General features: G+C 42.0%; 1 protein-coding gene across 1 annotated transcript; it reads left to right on the top strand.

Annotated features, from left to right (window-relative positions):
- The first annotated feature begins 643 nt into the window (after positions 1–643).
- Positions 644–11,067, top strand: ANKRD22 (ankyrin repeat domain 22). The gene is made up of 5 exons (XM_075533440.1): positions 644–877; positions 6,534–6,641; positions 9,109–9,186; positions 9,473–9,571; positions 10,990–11,067. Exons 1-5 carry the CDS (start codon positions 644–646, stop codon positions 11,065–11,067), a joined length of 597 nt encoding a protein of 198 aa, XP_075389555.1.
- Positions 11,068–13,958: the final 2,891 nt, after the last annotated feature.

Raw genomic sequence — 13,958 nt, 5'->3', positions numbered from 1 at the left:
GACAGCCATTCTCTCATCCAGCGCTGCAGATACTGGCAGTGTTTGAAAGTTCTCCTCAGAGTGATTGTAATACGCAGTCAGCTCAGATTGAGCACCATCATTTGGGAGCACCTTCCTTTTCAAAGGTGTAGAATGTTACGTGGATAAAGAGAGTAACAGGAACCGATCTCCTGTAATTCAACTGACATGTACCATGAAGACATTTGAAGAGTTGTGTAAGGCACTGAAGGTACTGGTGGGCTGTTCTGGATGGTGACAGCTGACGCGAAGGTTAAACTTGTTCGCTTCATAAAGATATCATGCTAGAAGCGCTGATGACTTGTTGTCTCTGATTTGCAACTCTTTAAGGCCTGGGGTAAACGTCTCCCAGTATGTGTATTTTATCATCAGCAATTTTCTGCTGATCTAACAAGCCCATCTCTCTGGGAACACAAGACTCGCTTTCCTTACCGAGTAGAATGTGCAGTATCTCACCCCTTTGTTCACTTATTCATCCATGCAACAACTATGATTCAGAACAATGGTGCTTGTCTAGACTTAGGGTTGGTGGGAACACAGACCACAATTGCAACCTTCAAAGCAACATAGTGTGATTCGGAAACACTTAAGCTTTAATGGTGCTTTTTGGTTTGGTGGTTTGATTATGCAAATACTTAAAAGCCCGTCTTTGCTTTTCTCTACTCAGCCCATCTGCCAGGCGGCCTATCAGAATGACTTTGGTCAAGTGTGGCGCTGGGTGAGGGAAGACATCAACTGCATTAACGTTCAAGATGACTTTAACGGAGACACTCCCCTGATCTGTGCTTGCAGGCGTGGGCACCTGCGAATCATCTCCTTTCTCTTAAGAAGAAATGCTAACGTGAACCTCAAAAACCAGGTGAGATTATGACACATGAGGGGAGAAAGAAGTTGACCACAGTTTTTTCCAGTTCTTTCTCCTCCTCTCAGGTAAAGTGTGCATTGCCTATTACCTTCCAATAGCACCCACTTTCTCTCCACCCCATGTTTGTCTTGGGCTAAAAAGCAACATGCTATATCGTTTGCTCAGCAGGCATATTTTATGGTTAGTGATGTCCTGCACTCCGGATGGAAATGGTCCACTCCTTTGGCAGGCTAGAGTGTCTTCCCTTTGCTCTCATTCTTCTTCTCCCCTTTCACCTCTTTCTTTCTCCACCCCGTCCTCATTATTGTACAACTTATAGGAAGGAGTTTCTGGAAATGTGTTGACCTTGATGACACTGTTTTCATAGACTTTTCCTATTTGGACTATTTTAATTATAATTAGCTATAATTATAATCATATTATATTGCTTATAGAATAAAAGAATGTCGCCATTTCAGGACTGCTTCTGCTGAGAAAGATCTGTCGAAGATCTAATCACATTGTCAATCTTTACAACAGAGGCGACAAAGGCTGGGTCATGTTTTTAGGTGAGGAGCCCAAGGCAGGTTCTGAGTAATTAAGTCATTTCCTTGCAGTTCTGAGAAGCCCAAGGAACAGGACTAGCATTCTGCAGGGAAAATGAAATGCAAAAGTTACCCATTCTTCCTCAGAAGTTGAAGAAACTTCTTATTGTGAAGCTCTCGTGATAAATTGAGTTTAGACAAAATTCCCTATTTCCCGCTCATTTAGACTGAAGTATTTTGAAAGGGCTCATAAATGAGGGCTTTATTATTGTTATTTTTTAAACTTCTTATTGTGAATTAGTGAAATGTTACAGAGCAAATCAGTTTTCCAGGCAACAGTTCACATTTCTTTGGTTTCGTGTCATTGATTTCCATCCCTAAATGTAAATCATTTATCCCATTTCCTCCCTGTGTTTCTGGTTTCCATTCCTCCCCCTTTCCCAGCCTCCTCTGCCTTCTGAGTGCTGTCCTTGGACAAGTGCGGTCCTTCAGCTCTCAGTGGGCTGAGTATTCTCAGGAGTGACTGCCTCCCTAGAGTTCTTGTTCCCCTTATTGACTTGCTGATATTTGGCTGAAAGGGGACATATGGCGTGAGTTCAGTTTTAGATTTGAGGACGACTAAGGGTCATGACCCTGGAGACTTTACCAGTCTCTAGCGGACCTCTAAGCCTAATCCTTTTTTATGAGTTTGAATTCTGTTCCACCCTTTCTCCCTCTCTGTGTTTGACCTAATGTGATACCTTCCTGAGGATATGGTAGTGGTATCCAGGCCCTACCTAATTGTGGTCTCTGGGTTATGGAAGCTAAGGTCCTCGTGGCCCATTAGTCCATTGAACTAATTATCTCCATGTAGCTTCAGCTTCCTGCACTCTTCTTTGCTCTGGATGGGGAGATATGAACAACTGCACATTTGATGAAACTGATGGGCTTTTGCCCACACGATTTGAAGACCTAGACACTATTCACAAAAGACCATTGTCTATATTGTCTATATTCGTCCAAGACAATGAGTCTGAGCCCCAAGGCGCAGTGGCACATTACCTGAAGGTGTTTGGTTATGGTTTGGAAGTTTCCATAATTTTTTAAAGAAAGAATTGCTTTAGAAGAATTTCTTGAACAACCTCAGAGTCTTAAAAGAGAGAACCTGGCTTCCTGCCCCTGGTGCCAGTGCCTGGTGGCACTGTGGAGCAATGGTTGTGTCTTCAGAATGCTCTAGAACCTTCTGGAGAAGCTGTAAGGTACAGGTGTTCACGGACCATAAAACTATTGAACAGAATATATAATCAAGCATTTTATTTCCCACAATTAAAAAAAGTAAAGTGTAAACAGCATTACTTTCATGTGAGTTTTAATTATCTGGGGCTGCTATAACAGAAATGACACATAGGGGTGGCTTTAACCATCAGGAATTTCCATTTTTTTAAAAAATCATTTTATTAGAGGCTCATACAACTCTTATCACAATACATCAATTGTGTAAAGCACATCTGTACATTCACTGCCTTCATCCTTCTCAAAACATTTACTCGCCACTTAAACCCCCAGTATCAGGTCCTCATTTTTCCCTTCCCTTCCCGCTCCCTCCTCCCTCATGAGCCCGTGACAATGTATTAATTACTAATTTGTCATATCTTGCCCTGTCCGATGTCTCCCTTCACCCACTTTTTTGCTGTCCATCCCCCAGGGAAGAGGTCACATGTAGATCCTTGTAATCAGTTCCCTTTTTCCAAACCACTCTCCCGCTACCCTCCCACTATCGCCACTCACACCACTGGTCCTGAAGGAATCATCCTCCCTGGATTCTCTGTGTTTCCAGTTCCTATCTGTACCAGTGTACACCCTCTGGTCTAGCCAGACTTTCAAGGTAGAATTCAGATCATGATAGTGGGGGGGGGGGATGAGGAAGCATTTAGGAACTAGAGGAAAGTTGCATTTTTCATCTTTGGGCCATCACACCTTGACGGGCTTGTCTCCTCCCCTAGACCCCTCTGCAAGGGGATCTCCAGTGGCTGACAAATGGGCTTTGGGTCTCCACTCTGCACGCTCCCCACCTCCCCCATTCACTGTGGTAAGATTTTTTTGTTCTGATGATGCCTTATACCTGATCCCTTAGACACCTCGTGATCACACAGGCTGGTGTGCTTCTTCCATGTGGGCTTTGTTACTTCTGAGCTAGATGGCTGCTTGTTTACCTTCAAGCCTTTAAGACTCCAGATGCTATATCTTTTGATAGCCGGGCACCATCAGCTTTCTTCGCCACATTTGCTTATGTACCCATTTGTCTTCAGCGATCGTATCATGGATGTGTGCACCCAATGATATGATTTCTTATTCGTTGATGCTTGATAACTGATCCCTTCGGCACCTCGTGATCACACAGGCTGGTGTGCTCTTCCATGTGGGCTTTGTTGCTTCTGGACTAGATGGCTGCTTGTTTACCAGAAATTTTCATTTTCACAGAAAAAACAAAACCTCAACCAAACTCACTGCCATCGAGTCTGTGTGAACTTACAGCCACCCTCCAGGACCGGGTAGAACTGCCCCTGTGGGGCTCTGAGATGGTAGCTCTTTATGGGGGAGGAGGTCGTCTTTCACAGTTGGGGGACTGACACTCAGGGTGCTAGAGACGGTGCAGGCTTTCTCTCTCTGACTTCTCTAGAGAAAAGTTTTTCCTGCTTGCTTGTTTGACCCTAGCTTGTAGGTCACAAAAGACTTCAAGTTTGTTCCACTTCTGCTTTTTCCTCCTTTTCTAAGCACTCAGATCTGTGTTTCTGTCTGATGGGTAAGGAACCCGGAGGGCTTTTAAAAAGGTTATGACTTTTAGAGAAAGGATCTTTTAATGTTTACGCAATATCTTTTTTCTCCAAACTAATCCTTCTATATTAATAAGCTGAGCCTGTGCTTTCTCCTTTCTTAAATTCATGTTTACAAATTATTTTCAGAAGTACTAAATCAACAAAATGCCTTAAAAGCAAACCACAATCTCTGCTGCTGATTCAGTAGAGTGTATCAATAAACAACTTGATTTGAAGGAAACCAAATGAAATCAATTTTGAAAAAGATCTATCTATCTGTAGACATATATATGTGGACTCACACATAGGGCATTTCAAAAAGTCTGGAAGAATCCCATTAGCTTTTGGTTTAAATTTTTTCACAAGCTTTTTGAAGCTTCTTCATGTTTGTGTGAGTGTATAAATTGATTAGGAATAAAATAGGAAGTCAACTGTTGATGAGGAAGTCTAAATGATTGATATAAATATCATTGATATATTTCATGTCAGAATTTTTTTTTTAGAAATTTGTGTTAAACAAATTTAGAAATGTTGACAAAACTTATTGAATGAGGATGTTCAGGCAGAATTATTTATAAAAGTGAAAATTAAAAACTTGAAATAATCTACCATTGGATTTGGCTAAAATAAACTAGATTCAATTAAAAGCCATGCAACCATTAAAACCATATATTTAAACATATACAGTGGCATATTTTAAATAGTAAGTGAAAAAAGCTGCACATTAGTTTTGAATGTATAATCTAATCATATCCTACATTTTAAAATCCCACAAATATGCATTCTAAAAGATTAGAACAAAATACACCAAAATGTCAAAAATTAACTGTGGATTTTTGGGTAATAGATTATCTTAAAGGCAGCTTATCTTTACACTCTTTTCTAGTTTTTTTATAGGCGATGTATATATGTATTTTAATATTTAGATATTTAAATTTAAGAACTGTGCATATTCCCAAGAAGAATGGACATTTCTTTTCTCAATTCTCCTCCTGTCATTAATGTTGTTGGTAGTCCAATTACCACAGGGGGTTTTGCATATACTTATTTTGTGTATTTTTCTGTCTACCTTTCTTTGACTATGAGCCTGAGGGGCTTCACAATCTCCCACAATCCAGAGGCTTATCTATATCACCTGGTAAGTATTCACACAGTTGAAGGAACAACTTAGTTATATGCATTCTTCTAGCACTGTCAGTATACGTGCAGAAACTTGGTAAAAATTGCCAGGTGATTAAGATTGTCCTATGCACGAACTGCAAACCAGATAATGTATACACTATATATGATGAAGGAATATATTGAAAGTACCATGGGCTACCAAAAGAACAACCAAATCTACCTTGGAAAAAATACATGTTATTAGGAGAGATTTGTCCCTGTAAAAGGACTTGATGATTAGTAAAGTAGGACAACATAAAAGGGTAAAACCCTGAATGTAACAACAATTGCGAGGCTGCCTCTGGGCCTGGCAGTGTTTCGTTCTATTGTATATAGGATTGTTATGAGGGGGGACCAACTCTATGGCACCTCATGACAAGAAGAAGCCCAGCTGGTATAATAGGCTGTGCATTGGGCTGCTAGTTGAAAGGTCAGTAGTTCAAAACCGCCAGCTCTTCTGAGGGGGTACGATGAGACGTTCTACTCTTTTCAAGAGTCATAGTCTCAGAAATCCACAGGGACAGTTCGACACTGTCCAGTAGGGTCAGTATGAGCCAGAAACAGCTTGAGGACAGTGGGGTTTATTTAGAAGAGTTTTTAATGCCACATTCAATGTTATGGTTATAGCTCAGTAATTTTTTTCTCCCAAGTTTAAAATGAGTGCAAGCATCCATATTTAGATTAGTTGTAAGTGCATATTTCATCCGGACAATTCTTTTTCCTGTAAGGACTCCTGGCGATGCAGTGGTTAAGGGGTTCTGCTGCTAGCCACAAGTTGGTGATTTGTAACTGCAAATGGCTCTGGGCAGAAACATTTGGCAGTTTGCTTCCCTAACAATTTACAGTCTTGGCAACCCTCTGGGACAGCTCTACTCTATCCTCTAGGGTCCCCAGAGTCTGAAGTGTCAGTGGATGTGGGTGGTTTGGGCCTTCTTATAGTTCTGTCACTTTGGGTTTTGAACACACATGGGCTTGTGTTTAATATTCTGACCAATGGGAAAACTGAGTTTATTGGTCAGGCATATCTTACAGAAATAAGTGCTTGTAAAATCCCAGAAGTACCAGAACCCGAAAACACCAATGAAGTGATTTTTATATGGTAATATGAGAGAGAAAATTGAAATGCAATTAAAAAAATAATCCCCCCCTTTCTTGTTTTTAACTTCCTAGAAAGAGAGAACCTGCTTGCATTATGCTGTGAAGAAGAGATTCACCTTCTTTGATTACCTACTCATCATCCTCTTAATGCCCGTCCTGCTCATTGGATATTTCCTCATGGTGAGTACACGTGAGAGACAATGTATCATCAGGTGAGAGCATGACTCAGCAGGCATTGCTTGGCCACTGAGATGGAAGATGTAACAATAAACCAAGTCCTGGTGCTTTATGAATGGCATTTCCAGCCGGCACACAGTGCTCTAATTAGTGTAAAAGAAGAAGTAGGGCCGCTGGTCTGTAGGGTAAGTGAAAACGCACTCCTACTGCGGCCCCACAGGTTGCACCGGTGTGCTCTAACAGAGGGTTTCAGCACGCCTCTGCAAGTGGTGGCTCGCTGCAGACACGTTCTCTCAGGAAGGTACCTGTCCTTGTCTTGTGAGGTGCCTTCACATAACACGTCCAATCAAAATAGTGATGTTTTGAGGGATCTACTGGGGTAGGTAAGTCTAATGCAGAGAGGTTAGCTCCAGTTTGGCCTGGTGGCTTTCTGGATGTGTAATTCAATCCAGTGAAATAGCCATGCTCTCTCCTTATAGCTCACATGAGCCTAAGTTCACAAGCAGTGCTGCAAGATCATAGACAAATTTTGTGAAGCAGGACCATCAAAATATGAAGCTGTCATGTCTTCACATATCCTCCATCTATGACTCGACACTTCTCAAGGCCGAGTTGCCACCCCTCTGACGCTTCCCTGATGAATTCTGTGCTCTTGGACCTAAGCCATGTCAAAACAGCTGTTTTACTTTTCTCAGGGATTCAGGCAATGTTCCTTTCAAATGTTCTTTGAGTGATGGGAACAAAAAGACATCTCAAGGGCAAGATCAGGGAACAGGCCTCGCTATCCTCAAAGAAGGAACAGGTGCTTTGTTCCTGTAGGAAAAAATTCCTGGCCGCCACTTTGCTGGTCCTTTTCTCCTGATGCAGTTTTTTATTTTCTTAAAATGTTTTCTCCTAATAAGTGTCCCCTGATCATCCTGTGCCCTTTGAGGGAAGGCTCCCCACTGCCAACGTGACCATCACCTTTTGAACTGATTTCTCGGTCTTGGATTTAATTGGTCCAGCAGGCAAGTCTCTTTTTCAGTTGGAGCTTTTATTCGAAAGCTCACGAATGAGACTATGACATGTGTCTCAGAGAACTTTTCTGCAGCCATCCACCGATGGCACCTTGTTGGTAGCTGCTTTTGAGTTGGTTCTGACTCCTGGCCACCCTGTGTGCAACAGAACGAAACCCACCAGGTCGTGCACCAGCCTGACCACGGCTTTTATGTGGGAGCCCACTGTTGCATAGACACCTTTGTCTGGGGTAACCTGGGATTCCAGTAGCAGTTTTTTTTTCTAACTTACTCTTGTGGATCATGGAAGTTAGTTATCTTTGCAAACGTAAGCTCCAGAACAAAATCTGCCACTTGGAGATGTTATTATTTTCTTGAATATTTAATTTTTTAGGAATGATAGCAAATTGCCATCATATTGATGTTGATGTTTTCATTTCTGAAAGGCAGAGAAACTATGACTCTTTGATAAATGTATGGCCTAATTTTATCTCCTGGAAAAGTGCTCAAAAGAGTTTCACTGTGTGGAAAGTGCACACAAACACATCAGTTGTCATAGTCCATTCGCATCTGAACATGTTAGAATAGGTTTGTGCCGTTAAGAGTTTCCTTGGCTACAGTTTTTTTAGGAAATAGATCACCTGTCATTTTTTTCTGAGATGCCTCTGGGTGGTCTCAAACCTCCCACCTTTTAGTCAGAAGCCAAGGAAGTTAACTGCTTACATCTCAGAAATTTAGTACTTAATATTTGAATATCTCTGACTTCAGGATGGGGGAAATCCATCATTCACTTACAGACTTTTTTGTCTGTGTGCAAATTCTGAGCACTTAAAAGAAAAAACATAACTATACTCAGCACATTTGTTCAAAATATGTTGACACACAGTCCTGTTCTTAACATTATTCAACAGTTAGAAATCAGAGAACTAAAAACCAAGCTAAACCCACTGCCTTTGAGTTGATTCCACCTCATACGGACCCTGTATAGGGTTTCTAAGATGATAAATCATTACAGGCATGGATAGCCTTACCTGTCTCTTGAGATGCAGCTAGTAGACTTGGGTTCCCAAGGATTGATGCTGCTACTCCAAGACCCCACTCTGGGAACCACCAGACCCAAACCGAACTTGTTATTGTCAAGTTGATTCCAACCCCAAAGTTTTCCAAGTCCATGGTATTCATGGAAGCGGATCTTTATATCTTCTCTCACAGAGTGGCTAGTGGATTCAAACCACCAACCTTTGGGTTTGCTGTGGAGTTCTCAACCACCACCCCATCAGGGCTGCTCCTAAGAACACTGGTTTTAACTCCCTGGGATGTGCATGGATGAAGTGGGGACAATTTAAGAACAAGGCATGCATGCTGGGTGTTGAGTTAACATGAAGTCTTTTAATTGATAGGCTGAAATTGTTTCAGACATAAACTGGAGAAAATGTTTTCATGCAAACTTCTCTTGTATTTGCCGTTTGGTTTAGGTATCGAAGACAAAGCAGAACGAAAATCTTGTACGAATGTTACTTGATGCTGGCGTCGAGGTGAATGCTGCAGACTGTGTACGTTTGTAATTTCATTCATTTAGAAATAAATATAGACTGATATTTGTAACTAAAACTCAAGTGGTACTAGAAAGGATATTCTAAATACTTGTCATTTATGGATGACAATGAACAAAGAGAGATCGTGATGGCCTTTATGGAGGACATTGATGCACATCCTGGAGCAGAAATGGCTGATCATTTTAATCCACTACATACAGTTAATAGAGTTGATGGGCAGATGGTTTGTTTTATTTGCTATAAACTACAACATGTGAAACGTATTGGCTGTCCTGTGTTTCAGTATGGCTGCACTGCCCTGCACTATGCCTGTGAGATGAAAAATCAGACTGTCATCCCTCTGCTCCTTGAAGCCCAGGCAGACCCCACGATGAAGAATAAGGTGAGGCTCTGCGGCCCATGGTCTTCCACTAGCACGTGAGGTTCTCCCAGGAGCATAATCTCTAAACCCAGGCTTTGTGCTAAAGTAAATGATTTGTCTCTGATTGTTATAACCATCAACCGAATCATCTTCATTAAGGAAGTGAGTTATCCTAACACTTACAGAATCCCTGGTGATGCCATGATTCAGAGTCAGGCTGGTGACTGGAGGGTCTGCAGTTAAAACCTGTCAGTTGACTCCTGGGAGAAAGGTGTGGCAGTCTGCTTGTGTAAAGGTTCACAGCCCTTATGGATGACAGTGAAAGCCCAAAATCCATTTGCAGGGTCCCCATGGGGATTAAGCATCCTTATAATTTCCTCTGATAATTGGATAACTTCCAACCTCTTGACCAGCCCAGGGAGGATCAGTCTCCCTCAGGAGCTTACCTGGGCATGTCTTTGATGGAGATTGCTAGACTGTGGGCTGAATTGTCATTAGCCATGCCCTGACTGCCTTGAAGTAGAGTCTGGACCAATAGTGTAAGCTCCTCTGTCCCAATTATGTCCTGGATCCTGCTCCGGACTCCCATTGGTACTATGTTATGTTGATATGCTGCCAACCATACATATGTGTCAGTCTTCTTTCTCCTCTCATGTCCCTTTTGAAGTTATGTCTCTCATCAAACCCTCGGACACCATTATGACCTCCTGCTAATGGCTTCCTTCACCTGGATGATATTATCTCTGTAGTTGCCTTGCCCTTGCCCAGTTTAAGACTCAATAAACATTTGATATATATCGGACAGTTATTCAATGCCCTATAGGGCCACTAGGAGTCAGAATAGACGCAATGACATTTTTTTATATGCATGTGATAGGAGCGCTGCTAGTGCGAAGGTTAAGTACCCAGCAACTAATAGAAAGGCCTGTTGTTTGAACCACGCAGTGGCTCTAAGGAGGGAAAGGCTTGGTGATCGGTTCCTCTAAGGACTGGTGCAGAGGAATACCAGTGGGGCAGTTCGACACTGTCCTGTAGGGTCTCTAGAAGCAGGAAGAGAGTCCATAACCAATAAGAACAGCATTCCTATAAGAGAATGGTCCTGGGTGGTGCAGTGGGTGAACACACTACGCTATTACCTGATAGGGAGAGTTTTGTGTTCAGCCAGAGGTATCTTGGAAGAGGGACCTAGTGATCTCCTTCTAAAAATATCAGCTATTAACCCTTTAGGAAGGACAATGTCATTCTGACCACATGGGGTCACCATGAGTTGAAATTGACTTGATATCAACTAGTTCGGGTGATGACTGTGGGGAGTGAATGTCATTTAAAGCCCTTGGCTAAGTTTGAGAGTCTGTGAATCTGGAACTGCTTATTGGGTACTTTGAAAAGACATCTGACGCGAGTGAACATAAATAACAGCACTATTCTTTCTTCCTCAGCATGGTGAGAGTTCACTGGACATTGCCCGGAGATTAAAATTTTCCCAGATTGAACTAATGTTAAGAAAGGTCTCATAGTTCGTGAGGCCTCACAGATGGAGCAGCCAACTTTAAAAGACTGGATTCTGTTTCCATCTTGGACTGTTGGACTACGGACCATTCAGACTGGAAGCCACCATTTATGGGGGTGACCAGGTTTGCCATGAGTAGTATTCTTGAAGAGCTTGCTATTTGAATCTCCCTTTGCTCTGCGGAGATCTCTGTTGCCACAATCCTCTAGGCGAAGCACTGACTTAGAGGCGGGTCTTCACTTCAGTCAACATGTGTGAGCTTGTCATGGACACCCTCCCTAAGGACGAGGCGCGGAATTGTCGGAGGCGGCAGCCTCGCCTCCCAGCCTCTTCACTAGCAAAGCAATGGCCCTGTCGACTTGATGCCCGAGGGGACAAGCGGGTCCCTTTGACTAGTAGTGTGTACATTTCTATGGAGTTGTGTGGACATGTATGTTGGTTTAGATATTCATGTGTAATTATTTCTGCGGCGAAACAACAAACAAAGATGTTCCTCAGTGTTGGTAGTGGAAGGGTTAGCGTCACTAATGTGGGCAAATGCTACAAACCGGTGTTTTCTTTCTCTACTTCCCTTCTTCTCTTCTTTCTTGTTTTTTTTTCCCCCAAATAGCCAGCTTACCAGTAAACCACTAGACCCTTGGGTATCAGTTTATAAGTAAAAATGGTCTTTGTTTTGAACCACCCGTGTACTAGTTTAAAATGACCTTGATGATCCTTTTGAGAATACATGTCCAATATTAACTTTAGTTTTATTTTATTCATAAAAACTTAAATATTAAAAATATTTATTGATAACTTAAAATTGTAAAGTTATTTGATGAGATGAGGTAGCATCTGGAATATGCTTCTCAATAATAGAAGTGGATATTAAAATATGACTTACCACTTTGTAAATGAGAGAGCAGAAATACATTTTAAAAGTGTGATTGGATGTTGCAGATCAAGTCTGAATGACCCACAGCTGTGTATACACAAACTAACCCACACTCCGTTTAGCAATAAGCAGCATTTTAAGAATGAAAGTCTTACTATTCTTGATCTGAGCAAAGTTCTAATAAAAATTGAACAGGGAAACTTATTCTCCTATGTACAGGGTCTAACACAGATATTTTGTAAGGAAAAGAACCTGAAGAAATAGATTCTGAACTTAACTGTGTCAGGCAGTTTAGCTCAAGGACTGGGGTGTCCATTGCGTATGCTCAGAGGTCCGAGCTACCGGCCCAAGAAGGAGTGGCACACTGGGTGCGCTCAGAAGCTTGAGCTTCTGGCCAGGAAGGGGTGGTACACCTAGGTGGGCGGTACACCTAGGTGGGCGGTACACCTGGATTGGCCCTCCTAAGGCAGCTGAATTTCACTTCAGCCAATGGGATCGGCCAGGGTCATCCACCACACCTCCCTGTGGAATAATTGAAATAGGCAGGAGCCCGGAGCCAAACACATGACTTTCTGAGTGGCTTCTAGGGAGGCTGCATGGGGTGAGGCCTGTGGGTGCTGTGTAAACCTGAAACTTCTTCCAACTCTCATAAAACTCACTTGGATCACAAACCAGGCTTCGGCATGAATTCTTTCTCACACCGAGCCAAGGATCGAGGTATATCTCTACCTTGAGAGATCTAACAACTGCTTTTCACTAAGTTATTTAAGCTCCATTGTCACTGAACTGAGTCATCAGAAGATTTGTACTGCCATCAAACCCATGGTGACTCATAGTGACTCTACAGAACAGGACAGAATGGCCCCGCAGTTTCTGAAGTTGTAACTCTTTATGGGAGTAGAAAGTCTCACCTTTCTCCCATCAAGCAGCTGGTGGTTTTGAACTGCTGACCTTGTAGTTAGCCTGCTAACATGTAGCCACTATGTCACCAGAGCACCTGTCAGCTGATGGGACAAAGGGAAAAACACATGAACTGTATATACCTGTCTACTTCAGATTTGCTGTTAGATTAGATTTTACCCAATTGTACTATTATTCATGTAATTTATTACTGGTGTCTTTGTAACTGTGAGAAAATATAATGATTTTTCCAAAGAAATAAATATAGATTTGTGGATGAGCTGGGGTGATTGAGAGTGTTTTAAACGGCATCAAAGGATGAAATACCTGGGCTTGTTTCATTACACTCATGACATTACACAATGTTCTTCCTGACTATTAATTTTTAGAAGCAGGAAACTGGGCCAGAAATTGCTAGCCATTATGTCTCCCAGCATTAGGCTATAAAGTCTCAAGCAAGCTTTGTTTAGACGCCGTGTACTAAAATGCATACACATACTTTATGTCATGCATAATGCATTTGTTGGGTAACTCATACATATCCTGTAAAATCATCTTCCCTGAAACAGAATTATAAAATATGGGCCTATTATAAGGATGCTTAAATATATTTCATCTGAACCATATTTTTCCCCCCAAAGCAGCTTGCTTGCCGAGGTAGTGTTATGTCTAGCTTATGTCACCAAAGTAAAAAACAATCCAAAGATTGAAGACTTCAATCAATAGTGATCCCAGTTAGTCACGTTACTTTGCTGCTCAAAAATATGGCTTGTAGTGGAAAATATACGTGTTTTAAAGGAGGCTTATGTGATAGCAGAGAATGTCTGTGGCTGGCTGTCAGGAAGAAACTCCCTTTCAAGGTGGTAGAATATATAATAATACAGGAAGCCTTTTTTCACCCAAGTGGTTTAATTGAAAGCACAGTTAAACGCCCATCAGTACCAAGTGCAAGAGATCTGAAGGTATGTCTCCTGTCTCTCTTCCCTCCCTTTTCTTCCTTTATTAAGTAGAATTGGTACATTTCCAATCTGGGAAAGCCTCCATAAAATTCTGTTCATAGGCCCTGACACCCTGTCACCCCCTCCCATGAGGTTGTCCCTAAGACTTGTCAGCACCAGGGGCCT

Source organism: Tenrec ecaudatus, chromosome 16, assembly GCF_050624435.1.
Source record: "Tenrec ecaudatus isolate mTenEca1 chromosome 16, mTenEca1.hap1, whole genome shotgun sequence".
Lineage (NCBI taxonomy): Eukaryota > Metazoa > Chordata > Mammalia > Afrosoricida > Tenrecidae > Tenrec > Tenrec ecaudatus.
The sequence above is the reverse complement of the archived record's forward strand: the minus strand, read 5'-3'. Positions and strand labels throughout refer to the sequence as shown.

Excerpts from the sequence above, each read along its gene's own strand:
- ANKRD22 (XM_075533440.1), top strand. The coding sequence starts at position 644 with ATGCAAATACTTAAAAGCCCGTCTTTGCTTTTCTCTACTCAGCCCATC. Across the intron at positions 6,642-9,108 it reads TCATTGGATATTTCCTCATG|GTATCGAAGACAAAGCAGAA; the intron begins GTGAGTACACGT and ends CGTTTGGTTTAG. Across the intron at positions 9,572-10,989 it reads ACCCCACGATGAAGAATAAG|CATGGTGAGAGTTCACTGGA; the intron begins GTGAGGCTCTGC and ends TTTCTTCCTCAG.